We start from the raw sequence: 19763 nt of genomic DNA on the forward strand, positions 1-19763 counted from the left end.
AAGAATTCATTTAGCTTCTCCGCAATGGCTTTATCGTCTTTAAGTGCTCCTTTTGTATCTTGATCATCGAGGGGCCCCACTGGTTGTTTAGCAGGCTTCCTGCTTCCTATGTACTTACAAAATATTTTGTTATTACCTTCTGAGTTTTTGGCTAGCTGTTGTTCAAACTCCTCTTTGGCTTTTCTTATTACATTTTCACACTTAATTTGGCAGTGTTTATGCTCCTTTCTATTTACCTCACTAGGATTTGACTTCCACTTTTAAAAAGATGCCTTTTTATCTCTCACTGCTTCTTTTACATGGTTGTTAAGCCCAGTGGCTCTTTTATAGTTTTTACTGTGTTTTTTAATTTGGGATATACATTGAAGTTGGGCCTCTATTATCGTGTCTTTGAAAGGTGTCCATGCAGCTTGCAGGAATTTCACTCTAGTCACTGTACCTTTTAATTTCTGTTTAACTAACCTCATTTTTGCCCAATTCCCCTTTCTGAAATTAAATGAACATCCTTCTCTCAGCAGACCTCTCTTGCCTCTTTTCTGCTCTTCCCCATCCTCCTTCCGTTCTTCATTCTGTTGCTGTTCTTCACCTCATTATCTGGAGACAGGGGCCATAAGAGCTGAACCTTGCATCTGAATGGCCCCGAACTTTGGGGACAAAGATAAAAAGGAAACAGGATCCAAACCAACCCCCCTTGCTTTCAGTTTTGCAAAATCAAAAGCAGACCAGTGAGGGTTTGAGGCTCTGATGATTGTGGGCTCGTACTCATTTGCTTCCTTGTCTATACAGCACTAAGGTGTACTGGGGTGAGGGATCGAGATCAGGAGCCAGGCTGCCAGAAAAATGATTTAAATTACCAGTCGTAGGGATGAGGGGTTACATTACATTTTCCAAGTTAATAGCGTATTTATTTTTAAACCGGGATAATGTTGTCAAATGGCTCGGGGAACATCTGTGTCTTTGTTAATAATGAAGTAGCAATATTTTGCACTGATATAGACACACTTTGCTTCACCCAGAGCTTTGAAAGCACTTTGCCAAGGGGTGAGCTATCGTTATCTTTGTTTTACCGATGGGGAAACAGAGACACAGAGAAGCTAAATGACTTGGCCAAGGTCTCAGGGTGACTCAATGACAGCAGAGCCAGGAATGGAAACAAGGTCTCCAAACTCCTCCCCCACCATTCCAACCACTAGCCAATACTCTCTGCCACAGCCAAGGATGCAACCCAAGGGACAGTTCCTCAGCTGGTGGGAACTGCCATAGTTGACACCAGCTGAAGATCTGTCTCCAAGAATCCTGCCTCCCGACTGCCTTCTCTGACCGCTCGGCTATAGTCTCTCAGAGCTTGGAAGAGAAAAGCAGCCTGACCGGGAGTCCTGATTCTGGGCCCTATGCCCTAACCATTAGATCACAGCTGCCCTTCTGGATTGGGCTGCGCTCAGCACCGGTGAAGGCTCACTGATATTATCACCAGACTCACTGTCTAGCCAGAATGCAAGATTTAACAAAACCATTGTTATAACGGACACTACCCCTGCCAGCTCTCAGGACTGTTTGTGCTATGAGCTTGTAGCTGTTTCACCTTGACTACCAGCCACAAAGCACTTTTGCTACCATATATCTGGTCTGGACAAATCCCATTTTACTGCCCTTAGGTCCTTGTGCATTCATCACACACACACACACACACACACTTTTTCACTGGTTGTCATTAATTATAGCTGAGCAAACCCTGTACAGCAAAAAAAAAATCATTCGCTCCAATATCATTTTTTTGAGATCTACAATAATTTTAAAGGGATGCCCTATCCAAAACCTCCATGCACCCCAGATCCAGTGACAAAAACAAACCTTGCAATTAAATGATTTATTCATCTAAAATCAAATTTTAAAAAGATGGAGTCTCTCCCTGTGGGTTAACGTCTCACATCTATTTTACTGAAAATATTTCCTTGCAGGACTGTTCATGGAAAAGGGCTAATTTTAAATGGATACTAGAGAATATTCTTGTAAAGGGTGAAATTCACCCTGATGCAGAGAGCCAGCACAGAGCACAGGTATCACTTAAAATCTCAGATTAGGACTTAAATGGTGCAAATACCTTCTTACTGGCTTTATGCATAGAGGTGAATTTTCCCCACAGTACATTTCACTATCAAATGCAAGTATTTGCACTCACAACCTATGTTTAAAAGTTCCACTTATGCAGGGTAGGAAACAAAAATAATGTGACATGACCTTTGCATCCAGTCAGAACTAGCCAACACAGTGAGAACATCCCAGAGCAAAATTCTCTCAGTGAAATAACTTACAGATCAGGAATTATTAGCAGAGTTTATTCACGGAGCAAGTTCAGCTATAGGCAATAAGATTAGAGACAATATCTGTCTACTCGCAAGCAATTCGCAAACAGAACAGGAGGCAAAAAAGTCTTCCAGTAAATTATTTGGTACGAAGCTTAGCACAAATACATGAACACTAACGTTCAGATGATCAGTCTGGTCTAATGCCTAGTCTGGACATTTAGGAGATTTAAACCCTGGATTCTCTTCCCAGCTCTGCCTATTTTACCAAAATTACTTGACTTCTCTGAATTTCAGTTTCATCCTCTGTAACATAGGGTTCATAATAACACTTTCCTTCCTCACTAGGGCCATTGTCTTCAGTGGGAGCAACCTGTATTCATCTGATAGCAATATGTGATGCTTAGTGTTTCTAAAGCACTGTAGAGATCCTCAGATTAATTGCATTATATAGCGCAAATGATGATTATTATTATTACTCAGCATCAATTTACTCATTCCCATCCTTCTTTGGTGACAGACTAGAACAAGTACAACTTGAGCAATTTCAACCCATCTCCCTCCCCAGACACACCATTATGCACAACATCAATCATGCTAGGCAGCCTGACTGCATAAGAAGGCCTCAGTTCACGTTCCAAGCTTCCTACTTTGGGCAAATTGCTAATTATGGGCCAGATTCCAAACGCCCTTACTCACATTGAGTAGTACCTTACTCCATAAGGAGTTCCACTGATTTCAATGGGGCTACTCCCAGAGCAAGATAATGTTCAATGGGTCTTTGTGCAAGTCATTCAATCTCTCTGTACCTCTGTTCTCCATCTGTAAAATGGGAGTAAGTATATTTTTCTCCCACCTCCCAAGTCTTTGCCTTGTCTATGACTGTAAACTCTTGGGAGCAGGGATTTTTTTCTTGCTATGTGTTTGTGCAGCTCGTGGAATAATGCGGCACCGATCTCAGTTGGCGCCTATCAGTGTTACCTTAATAAATAATAATAATAATAATATACCAGAATCTGGTATGATGAGATCTTGGAGTAGATTCGGTCTAATCAGGTTTTACACATACAATTCATGCATCTCTCTCATAGCTGATACGGAAACATACATGAATCAGAGGCCCAAATTCTGCTCACGTCCAACACTCCAGATTTCTGTTCGTGTAGACAAGCGCAGAATCTGGCCCTCTTAGAGATTTAAAAGCTCAAACAGGAGAAAGCAAAGTGTGACAGAGAAAGCAGAAACCTAACAGAAATCATTTCTATCACTAATTTTTTAAAAAGATATTTGGCCAAATTCTGCTTTCAGCCTCGCTATTTGGGAAAGTGCTTAAGCGTGGTGTACAATTGTAGGCACGTGCTTAAAGTTAAGCATGTACACAGGTACTTTCACATACCACATAGATAAGTGAGGTACAGATAAATTAGAAAACAGACACACATTCCAGTGCAGATTCCAAATAACTCCACTAAGGTCAGTTGAGTTATTTTAGATCGAAGAGAGAAGAATTTGGCCCAGGTTGTGCATTCTTGCTTCTACCCTCCCCAAACTCCTATTGACTTCCTTGTTGCTCAGGGAAAGCAGCATGTTAGGGTCTAGTCTCGACATATGTGCCTAAGTCATGAGTGCATATGGGGCCTGACCCAAGGCCCATTGAAGCCAATGGGTGCCTTTCCACTGATTTTCATGGGCTTTGATCAGGTCCATGGTTTGGGAGACAGACTGTACACATAAGTACTCTCAAGAGACAGTGAACTCCTGTTTCAGGGCATGAACATGGGAACCTAGGGGAGGAAAATTACTAATGAATTCAAGAGTCAGGCTGAGATTGGGTTAGATTCATAGGGCAAGAAAGATCCTCTAGTCGGACCTCCTGCACATCCCAGGCCACACAAGCTCACCCACCCACTCCTGTAATAGGCCCCTACCCTCTGGCTGAGTTACTGAAGTCCTCAAATTTTGATTTTTAAAACATCAAGTTACAGAGAATCCATAATTTACTCATTCGGGTTGGAAATTTGTGTAAGAAAGATGAACAAAAGAGAGAGCCTAAGAGAATAATTGACTACAGAGAAGAAAGCTGAATTCATAAAAGAAAAAACATTTTCCATCCATCAACCTGCAACCAGTTAAGTGGAGAGTTTTAAAGAAAATCTGCAACTTGGAAAAGGAGCCAACAGGAAAACGGAAATGTCTGAAAGAATGTAAACTATTCCAGTTTCATAAAGAGTAACAAGTAAACAATTATTACATGCAAATAATTTTTAACTTTGCTGGTTTTAATTAATGCTGAGAAGCTAAAATATCTTTGACATTTGTATGTATACATTTGAAAAGTTAGAGAAAACACTGCCATATGGCCATTAAAATATTGGGTTTAACTTTTTGAGAAGAACGAACTGCTTAAATCTGCAGGGTTTACTGGTGATGAAATTTTAAAATTCTATGTCAAATATGGCTGCAATGAATATGCATGACGGTAAGGGATATAATACTTGCCTTCAAAAGTTGTCTGGCCTGCTGTATAGTTTAGAATTGTAGTTAGTGATATAGCACAATGTCATTTCATTGATAGTTGATTTTAAAAGTTATGCATTATGATTAGTTTAAGATTAAATTATAGTGTCATAGCTTTTTAAGACCAGAAGGGATCATTAGATCATCTAGTTTGACTTCTTGTATATCACAGGTCATAGAATTTTATCCAGTTAATCCGGCATTAAGACTAATAACATGCTTGACTAAAGCATATCTTCTCTGCAGTCATGCTCTGAAGACTTCCATTGGTAGTTTGTTCCAATGGTAAAACACCCTCCCTGTTAAAAAGTTGTGCCTTATTTCTAATTTGAACTTGTCTTGCTTTAATGTCCTATAACTATTAAATTTAATAAATTAGGTTAGTCTCACACCTTTAGAATATGACACTATGTCATGGTATATACTGCACTCTGGAATTTCTTTTCACAAGGGTTTCAAATCTTTTTGTTTGTTTGTTTAACTCGTCCTCTAATAAGTTTAGCATTTAACCTGGAAGTACCGTAAATTGATTATAATATTCAACAATATATTTTACTAATAACTTCCTTTTCGTTGAGGAGTGAGGGTAGGGTAGGGGAATAGGATTAGTCACACTTCAAACTCTCCATCTACAAACTCTAGTAATAATTATAAGCTTTGTGTTGACTATGTCCAGCCACTGCAAATATTTACTTCCCTTCTTATAAATCCTGAACAGACACAGTATAAGTTACTGTGTTTAAAGTGGTACTGAAGAGACATTTGGATCTTTAAGCTGCTATCCATTTATGGACTAATCCAACGAGAATCTTTTCACAGATTTGAATGGGCTTTGCATCAGGCCTGCAGTCTGGAAAAATGGATACGTGTCTTTTTGTGCAATTTTAGTGTGGAAGGGTGAAAGACGAAAGCAAGCAGATTTAGGTTACAGTAATCAACAGCTTCGTATGTTAAAAATAGATTGCTTTCCTTTTTGACGTATGACTTTTGTGCATAAATGTAGGTAAAGCCCAAAAGAATAGCTGCAACGCAAAGCAGTGGAATCCAGCGTGTACTGACCCTAATAATAATTGAAAGGGCCAAATTCTGATTCCATTGAAAGCAGTGGCAAAACCTCCATTGACTTCACTGGGAGCACTATTAAGTCCTGCATCGCTCATTTCAAAAGCTGGCAATTCTGGTGCCTCTCGTGAAATCACACATTGTTATAAATGATTTCCCCTCCTCCCCACACTTTAGAAGGCCATTCCACAGCTACAAAGCCATCTCCATGCTGATTTGCAGCTGCTTTAAAATCAAAGCATTGTACAGTCACGTAGGTGACAGTTACCTACCTCTGCCACTTCGCCCAACAAATCTGAGGTCATTAAACCTTGCCACTTGATTTTTCATGACTGCGGAGGCATTTCTGAGCTCTGCAGAATAATTCTCATCGTTTCCAGCCATGACTGTGACTACAGTCCCATCAGGTACATCTCCAAGGGCTACCACCTAGAGATCAGTGCAACAAAGTTATTTTATATTATTCATTATTAATAATAACTATTATTAAGCTGATCAAAGCAGGCTCATCATTCTGCAACCAGACAGGAGGAATTGTCAGAGTAGAGAAAAGTATTGATTTTTAAAAAAAATTAAAACTGAAATATATTTCTTTAAGAAAATTCAAAAGAATTCAAGTTCCTTTCATCAAATAAACCTGGCAAATTGTGTCTTGATAGCTGAATGATCCCTGTTTTCTTAATAAGTGGATTTATATATTTTGAAATTCCTGGGTTTTTTTTAAAAAGTCACAGTCAAAATACTGTTAAAATGTGAATAATTTTCAGTGAAAATTTTGCCTGAGTGAAAACAGTCGGATTTCTCTTGTAAGAAATCTCTCTCGATATAATCCCCCTGCGATGATCGCTAATAGCACTATCCAAGCATGGAAGAGAATTTACATGTCAATAATTTCATTGTATGTAACTCAGTTACATACTCGAGGATTTCGTCTTTTATTTCCACTTCAGAAGCTAAGCTGTCTATTATACACACCACAACACAGTTTTAACAGAAAACCCCACAGAATATTCCAAATATTGTCAAAATTTCAGTCCTTAAAAGGGCCAGGCGCATGTTATTCTAAACACCTATGGAAGCCGACACAAAATATCCTCTTCAGTCCTAGAAAATACAGCCGAGCCTGGATTCGTTTTAAAAGAATTGCCAAAGGGAGTTTTTCTGCCCCACGCTCGTTTATATAAATACCTATTTGCAAAAGGATTCAGATAAACCGCTGGAGCTGAAGAATATTTTAAAAGCCATGTAATTTAGGGGCTGCAACATCCTGAAAACATCAAGCGAAGAGGGCTCATTTTTTTGCTATTATGCAAAACGACAGTTTCCCTCTAAATACCCTGGATCGAAAGCAACCAGGTTTCCGCTTTGATTTCAGTTGGCTGTAGCTCTGTTAAGCTTTAAATTTTTGGAAAAGTCAGAAATAAAGGAACTCATATTTTTCCAAAGACTTTCAATATCTCTCGCGGGTTTTTAAGCAGGGATGAATTTTCTTTTTCAGCCTTTTCTTGATTTGAGAGGGCAGACAGCATTCAAAAGTGATATTTACACTCCTACAGTTGAAATGTATCTTCTGACTTCGATCATTCCCAGGCTTATTTGCTAAACGTTTGTGCTCCTAAAATATTATCTGCACCAATGATGTCAAGCCCCTTTGGTTTTATCTACCACTGTTGCTCAGGCTGCTTTCCTGTCGGTCTATCATTTGAGTAAAAGAAATTAAACTGGAGTTTTAAACGATCATTCATCACTTCCCTCCGCCCCCAAAACACAACAACATCGGTTTGAATGTGTTGGGTTTGGTTTTCAGTTTCTTTATATCATTTTTATATTAACTCCCTTTTCCATCCATTCAGGTCAGATCCATTTTCTAGCCACATCTCCCTACCGCACACCTATAATTACTTTTTGCAATAGCCCCAAAAAATTACATATGTGTCCCCCATAAAGAACCTTTTCGGTGTCGCCGTTTCTTGCTAGCCTATAGCCGCTGCAACACAGCGCTCTGAAAGGTTTTCGTCCTTCTTTATTAACTCCAGCCTTCAGCTCCTGGTTTGTTTGGTTTTTTCCATGTCTATATTTTAACACCCTCCCATTCTTCCTAAGAAACTGACGAGAAACTCCATAAATCCTTAAGGGATCAGCGTTCAAGTTGACCGCGAAAGATTTATTTTCGCCTGTACTGTTTGGCCTGATCATGAATCCAGAATAAGGGAAAATATTTGGTTTTCCTTTGTCAGACTTTTGCGGTCTCTCTGATCCGTGGTGAAAGATCTGGGTCTGTGTAAGGTGACTGTCACTTTTGTCTGCTATCTTTCTTTCTCGTATAGTGCCCCCCTCCCCCAGTTCAGTCTATACATCCAGAAACAGAAACCCGGCCGATTTTTAATGTTTAAATATCCCATAGGAGCCAACTGACTGAGTGAATTACAACCGGGACAAAAGCCACGACGAAGCGACATGGAAGCTGCTCTTTAATGAAGCCCAGTTGTCTCTGCAGTTCACTTCTTCCCCTTTATTATTTCAGAGCAGATCTTTCCCCCACCCCCCTTAGGTAATTAGCCTCGACGCTCATTAAACTTCAGAGTTCCCTGAGAGCTCCTAACCCTATCGGAGATGTTATAACCGCAGGGCAGCGCGAAAGCTTGATTAAAAATTAATACGCGCCCCGAAAGTGAAGGCAGAAGTGATTTAAAATGAACAGGGGGCGGGAGCTGGAGTGCAAATATTAAGGTTGATTTTCGTAGGTAAGATTCTCCCCGCTAAAAAAAGCCTCGCGCCCTTCTCCTCCCGCCCCCAGCCATTGCTCAGGGGGCTCAGACACAGCCCTTTGGAAGAAGCCACATCTGGCGGCTCTGGAAACATCTGCCTCCCCCTCCCCGCCCCTTGGCTTACCTTGAAGGCCACCGGCAGGGTCTTGTTGCACCTCCAGTGCGAAGGCAGCACCGAGCACAAGAAGTTGGGGCTGTCTGTGCGCACCAGCTCGCCCGCGTGGTCCGCCAGCACGTCCACCACCGAGCGCACCTCGGGCCGACTTCGGGAGCCCGGCGCCGGCGCGCTCAGCGCCCCGCTGTTCTCTCCCATCTTACCGCAGGGGAAGGCCGTGGAGGGAGGTGTGAAGCGCCGGCTGGTGCTGGGGTCTACGGGAATACGCATCACAACAGCGGGCGTTAGAGAGCCGGCGAGCGAGGGGCGCGGGGGGCTGGCGGGCCGGGGGAGCTGGGGAGAGGCGCCCGGAGCGCGCCGCTGCCCTCTCCAAGCCAGGGGCCGGCCGGGTCCGATGCAGCTTCTCGGGGCAGCGCTTTACAGAGAGCAGGAAAAGAAGAAGCGGCCGAGGGAGTCGGGGTGTGACCTGCGCTCAGGAAACGCGCCTCCGCCCTGTCAGGGGCTGGGACCCGCAGCGCCCTTCGCCTCCTCCTCAGGCCAAAGGAGCCGGGGGAAAGGTCGAGTCACAGCTGGGGCGACGGGGGACCCCGGCTCCTGAGGGTCACCCGTGGGCTCCGGCGCCGGGCTGGCGTCGCGTGGCGACAGGGCTCGGGTGGCGAGCTCCTGGGCTCTCTCCTCCCTCCCTGCCCGCAGCAGCCGGCCCTGGAGTCAGGCAGCGAGTCCCCCTCTTTGCCGGATCTGGGCGAGTCTGCCCGGGCGCGCACGGGTCCCTTGGCACTGGGCAGGTCTCCGTGCGCTCTGCTGGGGAGCTGGCCGGAGCCCTCGCTCGGTCCCGGGATGTTTCCTTCCTCTCTGGTGCTGAAGCCGCTTTGCAAATCGGTGCGCGGTCGCTGGGGGCTTTCCTCCAGCCAAACTTCTGCCCCCGAAGGTGCAGCGCTGCGGGAGTTGAGTTGGCACCCGAGGGCCCAGCCTCCAGGCAGCGAGTCTGGGAGGACACGCGCCCCCGCCAACCCCCAAGCGAGTCCCAGAAACAGCTCCACCGTCCTCTCCGGCCCGTTCCCAACACAGTCCTCGCTGGGTGTGGGGCACCAATTCTGAACAGCTGGGCTCCCCCACCCCCACTTCTGTGGCTCGCAGGTGGTGGTGGGTTTTTGAATGGCAGACACTGCCCCCCTTCACCACAGAGCCCTGCCGAGCTCTCAAACCAGCCCAAAGAGTCCGCCGACAGACTCCGAGCTACCCTATCTACTCAAAGCAGCCGGGGGCGGAGCTGCTTGCTGACTGACGGGGAGGAGCGCCAATGGAGAGGAAGGGCCGGGAACCCTCATTTGCACACGTTGCCTGGGAAAGCGATAGAAGCAAGGGAGGAGTGGGCGGAGCGAGGAGGCAAGGGGGCGGGTCTCTGTGGGAAGCCCCGCCCCCAAGCCCCAGCCTGGAAGGAGGACGCACCTAGCGGACCGGTGGCATATTAAAAACACGCATAGACAGAGCGCTCCATTCAGCGGGGCTTCATTAAGTGGCCGGGGCCAATTAAAACGTTGCTTTATAGCCTCACCTATTGCGGGACGGAGCACGGTGCAAGGACTTGCGTCTCCGAGTCTCCCCAAACTTTCACACGCTGCAGGGACACGTGGCTCTTAAGCCGAGAGTCCGTCTAGATGCCCGTCTGAATCCCACCCTGCGAACTGGGCTGCTAGGCAGCTAAACGGCTGCCACCGCCAGCGAAACGTGTCTGGAGCCGACACGCAGCCCTGCCACCTCAAAAAAAAGCGTCCAAGGGTCAAAATAAGAAACGAGCGAGGCTCGACCTCTCCAAGAAACCGCAGAGCGATGCCACCCTTTCGCAGAGCGCTAGCGAGATAGCAGCGAGGCTAACCGATTTGCTAGGATTTGTTAAAATGGTCCAACCCAAAAGGAAAAAAGATCCAGGGATTATTTACTAATGACCAACTCACTGCTGTGTGTGTAACACCAAAAGGACACAACCGACAGCCCTCATTATCAGTCTGCAGTTTAGCCAGTGTGAACTGCATTTTCAGACGGAAATTGACATAGGGACCTAAGAATACATTGTGCAAAGGAGTCTGGGGGCTTTTCTTTTCTTAACACGCTTCCTCCGCTATCTTACTGGCCCAGAGTGAAACTGACACAGGCACAGATAGACAAGCCGATCGTTTCAGGACAAAGTCCTATTTACTATTATCCTTTTAAAAAACAAACAAAAACAAAATAATGTCTAGTTTAGCCACTCTTAAAACAGTAATAATGATCCTTCCCAATGCATTTGTTTGGATTTAAAACCAGGGAAATACATGTTTTCAAAATGGAATTTGAACAAGAAAATCTGTAGGGGGCAAAAATGATACTGATTCTGTAAGAATAAAATTAATTGATCGGTTGTAGTTTTTGTTTCATGTTTGCATACAGGTTTTTTTTTAAACAGATAAATCGTCTGTCTAATAAACTATAAAACCGCTACAACGAAATGCACCGCAGAATAATCTATAAAACCAAACAGTGTTTTTGTCACATTTGAACACAAATAATACTAATATGTCCAATGGAAATTAAAGCACCGTCACACACAGTTTAACTGCTGACATTTCTAAAAGGACGTTAAATTTCTGCACCATCATGTCCAGGGAGGTAAATCGATTGCCTCACTTCAACAGCTTCGCTGGTGGGTTTTACAAATTCCTTTATGGCACATGGCATGTTCTCTGTAGCAAGCCATTCAGTCTACACCGGATCAGAAACTGTTTAGATTCTGGGCTGGGTAAACTGTTCATTGGACTATGTAAAAAAAAACAACCACTGGTTATGAGACACTTTTCTTTTGAGGTCGTAGATACTGAAAGAAGGTTGAGCCTGCGGCAGCACCGACACATTGAACTCGATTAGGGGCTTTTGTCTTCCAAATCCCTCCAATTTCTATCCATTCCCTGGAACCTTTTCTCCATATCATTTTATACGATTGTTTACTTTGATCCTATCCTACAGAATTCTAATCTAGAAAATTGACTCGTAGATTCATAGACTCTAGGACTGGAAGGGACCTCAAGGGGTCATCGAGTCCAGTCCCCTGCCCTCAGGAGCCAACATTGCAGTGTTTGTTAAACAGAAGAAACTCGTGTCAATTTCACTAAGCGGAACATTTTTTTTCCAAGCCAATTTATAATTTTTCAATAACCAGATCTCTGTGAATGGTTTGGTTATGTAGTAAAAAGGATCTAAACATGCCCATGTTGAAAGTTGTTTTTCTGTGCGTGTGTGTGTGTGTTTAGACTTCTCCATAATGAACATTAAATGAAAAGAAACCTCAAACTTAGACCATCTTGAAACACAATCGTGGAAAATTGAATGGGGGTGCGGAGGGGAGGAGGGACGGGGCGGACGGCTGGATGAAATCACAAAGGGAGAAATCCAGAAGAACAGATTTCTATTTGTCTCACAGCTGTGATTGTAATCGACGTGCGTGTCTAATCAACTCTTAACAATGCTACAGTTCTTTCCCTTTTTAGGTGAAAGTCTGAGGTCCGTAGAATCACCCCTGTTCTTTTCCACAACAAAAGAGATCGACAGAGCCATGTTCCACAGAAAGCACCAATGTCTGGTTATACTTACAAACCCAGTAACGGGGGAGAGATTTGAATACAGCCCTGGCAGCAGGGGGTGGGTAGATGTGACCCAAATGATCTGTCTCTTCCAAAGATTTTTTTGTAGAAGGGGTATCTGCAAACGAAGCCAAGTTCCTCCATGGCTCCACTTAAAGGGCGTGTTTTGGGGGGAGGGGGGAGGAAGGGGCTCACAGATGTTGGGATGGGTTGTCACCCCCTCACCCATGTTTGCGCGCTGGAAAACCTGGAGGGGCGGGTCAGCCACACCCAAGCTGAACGGCGGAGGAAGTGAAGTTCTCCGACTCAGCCGCTAGTTGGCGCTTTAGCCACGTCTGAACGGCCCTAAGAGAAAAGGGACCCGGGCAACCGGGAGCAGCTTTGCCAGCTCGGGGCGGCTCCGTTTTCTAGCTTGTGCAGAATCAAAGCCCCTCACCGCGTTGGCCCCCCACGTCTCCCCACCAATCCCTCTTCCCCGCCCCCGAACCTGGCTCCCTCGATGAGTCCCATGCTAACAGCAGGATGCAGCCAGGAGGTTCCCACTGTGTCCAGCCAGCTTTGTTCAGTCCGACCCCGGGCTTAAAAGCAATGTGCTCCCCGAAGATGCGGCGGAGCGACCCGAGAAAGTCTTTTACCGACCCTTTTCTCCCCACGGGAGAGACACAGACACTGGCTCTTTCACCTGGAGAGCAGCATCTGCCCCTTGAAAGCTGCCACAGACTTCCCCCAAAAGGGGAACTTTGTGTTACAGGCTGTATTTGCCGCAATCTTTGGGATCAACCACACGGGAGAGGAATACAGGAACATTCCTCTGGGGTTCAGAATTTATTCTGACATTTAAACTCGATTTGGGGGGTTTGTTTGTTTCTTTTTATGTTAAACTAGATACATTTATTCCCCCCCCCCCGATTTATTCCCGGTTAATATCATGAGAAAGAGATGGGGGAGGTCTCTTTACAGCGAGCTCAGCTGCTTTTCCAACAGGAACTTTTTGTTCAGGGCAGGTTTTATCCACGATTTGGCCTCACAGAAGTTGCCAGATTGTCAAAATCTCACTCAACCGCTGCCAGGGGAGAACCTGGCTGGTTTATTTAGCTGCCTGAATAGAAGCCGAGCTCTTTGGAGCACCTGGTTTTTAGAGACTAAAGCAGAAAATAAATGTCTAACTTTTCAGTCTCTTTCCAGTGATCGAAATCTGACACTAAAACTCCCCGCGTCAAAAGGAAGCGGTTTAAAATGGTCGGTACCAGCTGGGAACGTCCTGCCAGTGGAAACGGATTCGAACGATCCAGATCTAAGTGGTGTGAATCACAAACGATCGCTGATATTGTCACTGATTGTGAACGGCTCTGATCTGCTAATCTGAGCAAATACAATTTGCCAGGTGATTGACTTTGCCGAATATCACAGCTAAACTTTCTCAGCGCCAGCCCCAGGGCATTCCCCAATGAACCCCCTCAAACACTTAGCTGCACTTTTACTCCATGCCAAAAATAACAATAAAATTAAAAAAAAAAGATAAGATATCCTAGACTCTCGTGTCTAATATTTTCTATACGTTGCAGCTCACGAGAATTTCACCAGGGGTTTAATGCACCTGAGTGGGTTTACTGGAGAAGCCAGAGATAAATGCTGGTTTTCTCTCTCTGCAATACATACACAATATGGGGGGGGGGGGTGTGTGTGTACACACAGAGAGTTAGTTCTACAGACTGCTCTTACATACAACATGGCAAACAATGCAGAAAGTCAGTTGCAGGGAGCACATTTTCCAGTGATTCCGCTGCTTGCCTCATTTCCCAGTTGCTCTACAGGTTTCTCCCGAGTAACGGAGGCTTTTACCAAAATATTCCCTGCCTCCATTGCAATCCCGATCTGCTTTTCTGATTTTCTGCTTGGCGAGCAAATATTCTTTGAAATCTACCACTCCAACCGCCTTGGGGGCAGACGATGGCTCTCTTTTCAGCTTTGCAGGGACACAAGTTTGCAGGGTGCTAAATCCAGTACGTGCCCGGGGGTATTTTGACAAGACAGCCCAAACGGAAAGTGGCGGGGAGGGGGGAGAACGAAATAACGCCTACATATTCCCCAAGCAGCCTGGACTCCATCGACATTCTCCTGTACGAGCACGAAATAAACCCAACGGTGCTTTCCCACGAGCCAGCTCCTTGTAGAGGGTTTACAATTTCCCCCCTCGTTCATTAAACTGCTCGATGGAATGAAATCATCTTCATTCCCTTATGCCAGTAGCACGTCCCTTGCAAAAGTCAACGCTGAGCCCTGCAATGGAGACACGTTTCACTCACCCCGTCTGTTCTCATTTCTAACCCTGTAGCTCCGCGTTTGCTTTCTCCGACCTGCAGTGCTTGGTGTGGGGATCTTGTTGGCATCCCTACGATCTGAAACGTGGGAGGGGGGGCAAAGAGTATTGGAGCATAAGCTCTGAGGAAGTGGGTATTCACCCAGGAAAGCTTATGCTCCAATAGTCCATCAGGTGCCACAGGACCCTGTCGCTTTTTACAGATCCAGACTAATAGGATTACTCCTCTGATACCTGAAACATGGGGGAGGAGGGTTATTCCCTTATGGTTCGATCGCCTATTACACCCCCAACTCCTACAGGCAATGTCTTCCTTAACCAGCATGTATTTATGGAGAAATAATGTAATACAAATCAGGCCCCCTCCCCAAAGAATACATTTAGCATGAAAACAATTTTCTCTTCAGTAACAAGTTGCTGCATACCGAATGCACTGGTATTTTTTAAAACAGAGGTTGATTTGTTCTGCAACAGAAATCAACAGATTTACCATCATTTTAATACGCATGGTAAGGGAAATTCTTGAATATATTCGGGCATTTAAATCATGCGCCTCATTAGCCTCTTCCAGGCCAGCTCCACCTGTTTCGTGCAGGCATTATACACACACGGAGCTCGATTAAACCGAATTACCTGTTTATACCCTATTTGGTGCAGTTCGGAATTAGACCCATCGGGAGTTTCCTTTGGCAGAATCGGTCCTGTTGCTTTGGCTACCGAGGAATGTAGTAGATGGATTTTATTTTCAGGTAAAGAGCGACTGAAGGATCTTTGCGTTAACATATTTCGATGCTCCTTTATAGTCTAAACAGTTTTTTTTAAAAAAAGATCTCTATGGGTAAATTGCTTGAAAGTGGATGGTTGGGAGCTGGGTTTTATAGCTGGAAAGGTATTTAGATGAAATCATTGATTTTAGCTAAACCCATCAAGGGCTGTAGGTTCTGATCTGTTTGAAAGATTCTTTTCCAGCGTGCAAACGTGGTTGGTTAAGTTACACTGAGGAGCTGAAAGATTTTTCAGGCATTTTCTGCCCAGTGCACAAATCCCACTCTCCCCCCTTGTGAAGAGACATTGGGTAACACACTCTACGAAGAGGGTGTGTCCTGCTTTAGGGTCCGGGGTGGAGGGCTGGCTGACAGGCGATGGAAGCTGTCTGTGTCTCTGGGCCTTTTCACTGGCTGTTTTTTGAAAGCCTCCAGCCTGTCATATCTCAGGGAGAGTAACTCAGAGAGAGCTGATTAAATTCAGGATAGACAGACAATCATCTGAAAGGTGCAATTCCCCAAGCTTTAGGAAACCTCTGTGCATGATCCTATTAGAGAAACAGACTTGTTTTATTGTGTGTAATGTACAAACCCTTATTTTAACACTGAACCTCATAGATCAAACCCCAAAATAGCCAAGAAGGGGCTGTCTCTGGACTGTTTGATATTGACCTGAAGAAGAGCTCTGGATAGCTTGTCTCTTTCACCAACAGAAGGTAGTCCAATAAAAGATATTACCACCCCCATCTTTTCTCTCTGATCTTGTACATGGCAGTTTGTGTTTTACTTAAATGTCTTAAATAATTGCTTCCACACTGGAGTCAGGTTTGCATCGCTTCGTCAGGCTGCATGAGTCCACTGTGAAGTTTTGAAAGACGCTCAAAGTTTAATCAGAAGATACCAGTCCCAGTGAAGTTAATAGCAAAAGGACCATGACTTGTTGGAGAACAGGATAAGAGCAGTTGTGCTAAGGTAAAATCACGCAGATACAAATCCCATTTAGCCAGCCAAGTTAAATAGTTATTTAAAAAATATTAGCTGCCTTTTATCAGTGATTTCAATGGTGGTCACTATGTGAGAACGAAGGTTGAGTGTGCACTGTCAAATACTGTATTGTCTAGTTTTAAAGTAATATTTACCTTTAAGAACAAAGGTCTCTTTTCAAACTTTAAGGACATCAGCAGAGAGATAATTGGATTGTGTTGGGTGAATGGTAAAGCTAAAGGAAAAAAAATACGGCATTTAGAGTCTGTCTATAAAGGAGCTTAGCTCACATTTAGGCCTCTAAACAAGTGGTTAGATTTTCAAAAGACCAGACCACCTTGTAGGGAAGCGGAGTGCTGAGCACATTTGATAACCTGTCTTCTATTGTGGGTGCTTAGAAACCCGACCACTAAAGCCTTTTCAGCATTTCCCAAAGAAAAATTAGGTTAGAATTTTAAAAGGTGTCTGTTTTATCTGATTCAAAAGTAAAATCCTGATATTTGAGGTTTATTTGATTGTTTTAAATTCCCTTCTCTTTTCTTTAAAGGCAAGTTTCTGCTAATAATTTTAAGGGATTATTCCTAAAATGTGACAGACAGACATAAAAAGCCAAAACAAACAAACAACATATACAAACCAGTCCACCCCAGAAGACAAACTATAACAGAAAAGTGACAAGTTCTGTTTTCCTGTTTACAGAAGCTACAAGTGACATGACCATTCATTTTGCATGACAATGACCATACTGTTGAGAACACACATGTAATAAGCGTGATGAACAGAGCTGTTTATCAGGTTTCATGGGCACATGCAGAATTAAGGAAGTAGGAGAGCAAGTGGAAAGGCAAGGTGGCTTCTGTGAGGGGATTAAAGGGAAACCTGCAAAATGAAAGAAAAGAAGCACCTTGAAAATAGCCTCCAGATTCCTAACTTTGGACCAGGTGATCCCACAGACCAATCTACCACAGAAAGCAATGGGAATTATGCCTACAGACTGTAGGGCAATTGGTTACCTTCTGTCCATATTTACAAATGAGATGCAGTAGATGTTTAGATTGTAAATTCTCTGTTCTGTATTTGTTCAACACCTAGCCCAATGGTCCATGACTGAGCGTCATAGGTGCTGCCAAGAGTTTTCATTGGAAATATGTTGGTATTTTATTGATTTAGCTTTATGCCTGTGCTAAAAAGGGCATCTAACTATATGCTCTAGGCGTTCCTAACACGACTTGTAAATACTTCCCAAATATACCTTAAGGGCGACAGAACAATTTAACATAAACCAGTGCTAGCAAGACATGCAACTCAAAACGCTCAAATCCTCCTCCCACTCCAACAATTCCCCGCTCTGGTTTGCTGTCCCTTCTCCCCCTTGTTTTCAGCTGCCTGGGGGGAAAAAGATGAGCTCTGTAGCCTTCCTAGAAAGGCAGCAAATTCAAGCTATTTCAAATCAGTGGCTTTTGATCCTTTCCCCTGAGACCCTATGGACTCAGTTCTGCACTCAGATGCACTGGTGACATTTGATTTGCACCCGTGTAACTGAGGGCAGATTTGAGCCCCAGAAGCCTGAGTCACCATTGCCCTGCACCTTATTTCTTGATTTGCACCCATGCCAAGAGAGTGCACAAGGGTGCCAAATGCTCCGGCTCCGATCTGGGAACCTTTTACACAAAGGTTGCCCTGGTCTGAATGACAGCATAAAGTGCAAAGCCATGTGGGATCAGGCCCAGTGGTCAGCAAGGTGGCCAGTGGAGCCAGGTGCCCATCCTGAGACATGCAGTGCCCAGTTCATGGTAGCCTGGTGGCTCCTTTTGCAAAGGGAATACAAAGCAAACACCCAACCCAGAGAATACCCCTGGCCCAACAGACCCTCAGCACCAAAAGCAGCTTACAGGCCTGATTCCCTTTCCTCCCCCCTCCAGAGCACGTCCTCATTCTTTTCAGTGGAGTCACTCCCAATTTATACCAGTGGAAGTGGGAGGAAAATCAGACCCCATCTGTGCTTTACAGTAAGGAGAAATGTATGCATCCTTCACAAACTCAGCCTAGTCCTTCCTTTTGCAAGGGAAAGCTGAATTTTTCAAGCTCTCTTTCTTGAGGCTGCGGTGGAAATGGCAAGAATGGTGCTACAGACAGACCTCGTTTAATCTCTGACCTTCGCTCTCCTCTCAGCATATTCTTTATTCCTTCACAAATTTGTAAGTATCGACATGTGGGAAATAGGTTTTAGAGCTCTTACTAGTTAAGCTTTTCCCCCTTGGTAGCGAGTGCATTTTAGAAAAGGTTAACAGTGAATAAGTCCTAGGATTTGCATGTGCCTCTTCTAAAATACTTAATACTTTAAAGCTACTGTTCCTGTGTCAGGGAGGTCAGCAAGCCCTTAAATCACTGCTTGCTGGGATTACTTCACTTACTATATCCTCTGTAGTTTTTAATTCAATTGAGCTGGTATTTAGCAGCAGATCCATTCGCTTTAACATCAAGGAAGTAAATGCATGGTCTATAGGAAGCTTTCTATTAAAAATTCATTGCAAGCTGTGTCCCAAAGCTCTCAGGAGCAAACATCTCTCAGCAGGGCCATTCGGGTGTCTGGATCTGTTTTGCAGTTAAGGGACGGGATCTGAGAGCAGCATGTGCGGAAAGGGACATGCCATTCATTCATAAATCAAACAACAGAGGCTGGGCCCAAGGGGGAACAGGCTGTGACATTTTATAACCCCAGAGTGCCTCCATCTTTGACAGATCAGATAGTGTTAATATTTGAATTATAGCAGTGCCCAAGAGCTCCAGGGATGGATCAGAATCTCACTGTGCCAGGGGCTACCAAACACAGAATTAAAAGACAGTCCTTGCACCCAGCAAAAGTCAATGGGAGTTTGTCTAGGCAAGGCAAACAGTAAGAAATCAGCTCCTGGGCTGGGATTAGCTCCATGTACAACTCCACTGACTCAGTGAACTTGCATGGTGCTCAGAAACTGCAGTGATGCATTTGTCCCAAAGAGTCTTAATCTACTTGAGCATGAGTGTTTGTGCGATTGATTACACCACAAAATGTGCTGATGTGGGAATGGTCCTTTTTTCACGCAATGGGCCTGCTTCCCTTCTCAGAGCTACTTTTCTGACAATCAAAACCAAGTCTTTGCTCCCATTAGCCCTTCAGAAGCCAGCAGGCCTCAGAGTGTGGACTCAGTTCCATTTTGCTGGGTGCGTCGTCAACAGAATTGTCAGCCAGGCTCCAGCTGAAGGATTTTTATAATTAGCAGCAGTGAGAGAAGCAGGGGGACTCCCTCCAGCTGGAGTTTAAGATCCTAGGGGT

General features: G+C 44.4%; 1 protein-coding gene across 1 annotated transcript in view; it reads right to left on the minus strand.

The window, feature by feature from the left end:
* Window positions 1–19763, minus strand: part of RUNX3 (RUNX family transcription factor 3) — a 117231-nt gene that overhangs the window by 53498 nt on the left and 43970 nt on the right. Inside the window, exons 3-4 of the mRNA XM_050932235.1 lie at window positions 8775–9019; window positions 6155–6311 (exon numbers count right to left, since the gene is read on the minus strand). Coding sequence (XP_050788192.1) covers window positions 6155–6311; window positions 8775–9019 — 402 coding nt within the window. The remainder of the gene's footprint in view (window positions 1–6154; window positions 6312–8774; window positions 9020–19763) is intronic.

This window comes from Gopherus flavomarginatus, chromosome 22 (genome assembly GCF_025201925.1).
Source record: "Gopherus flavomarginatus isolate rGopFla2 chromosome 22, rGopFla2.mat.asm, whole genome shotgun sequence".
In the NCBI taxonomy this organism is placed as follows: Eukaryota; Metazoa; Chordata; order Testudines; family Testudinidae; genus Gopherus; species Gopherus flavomarginatus.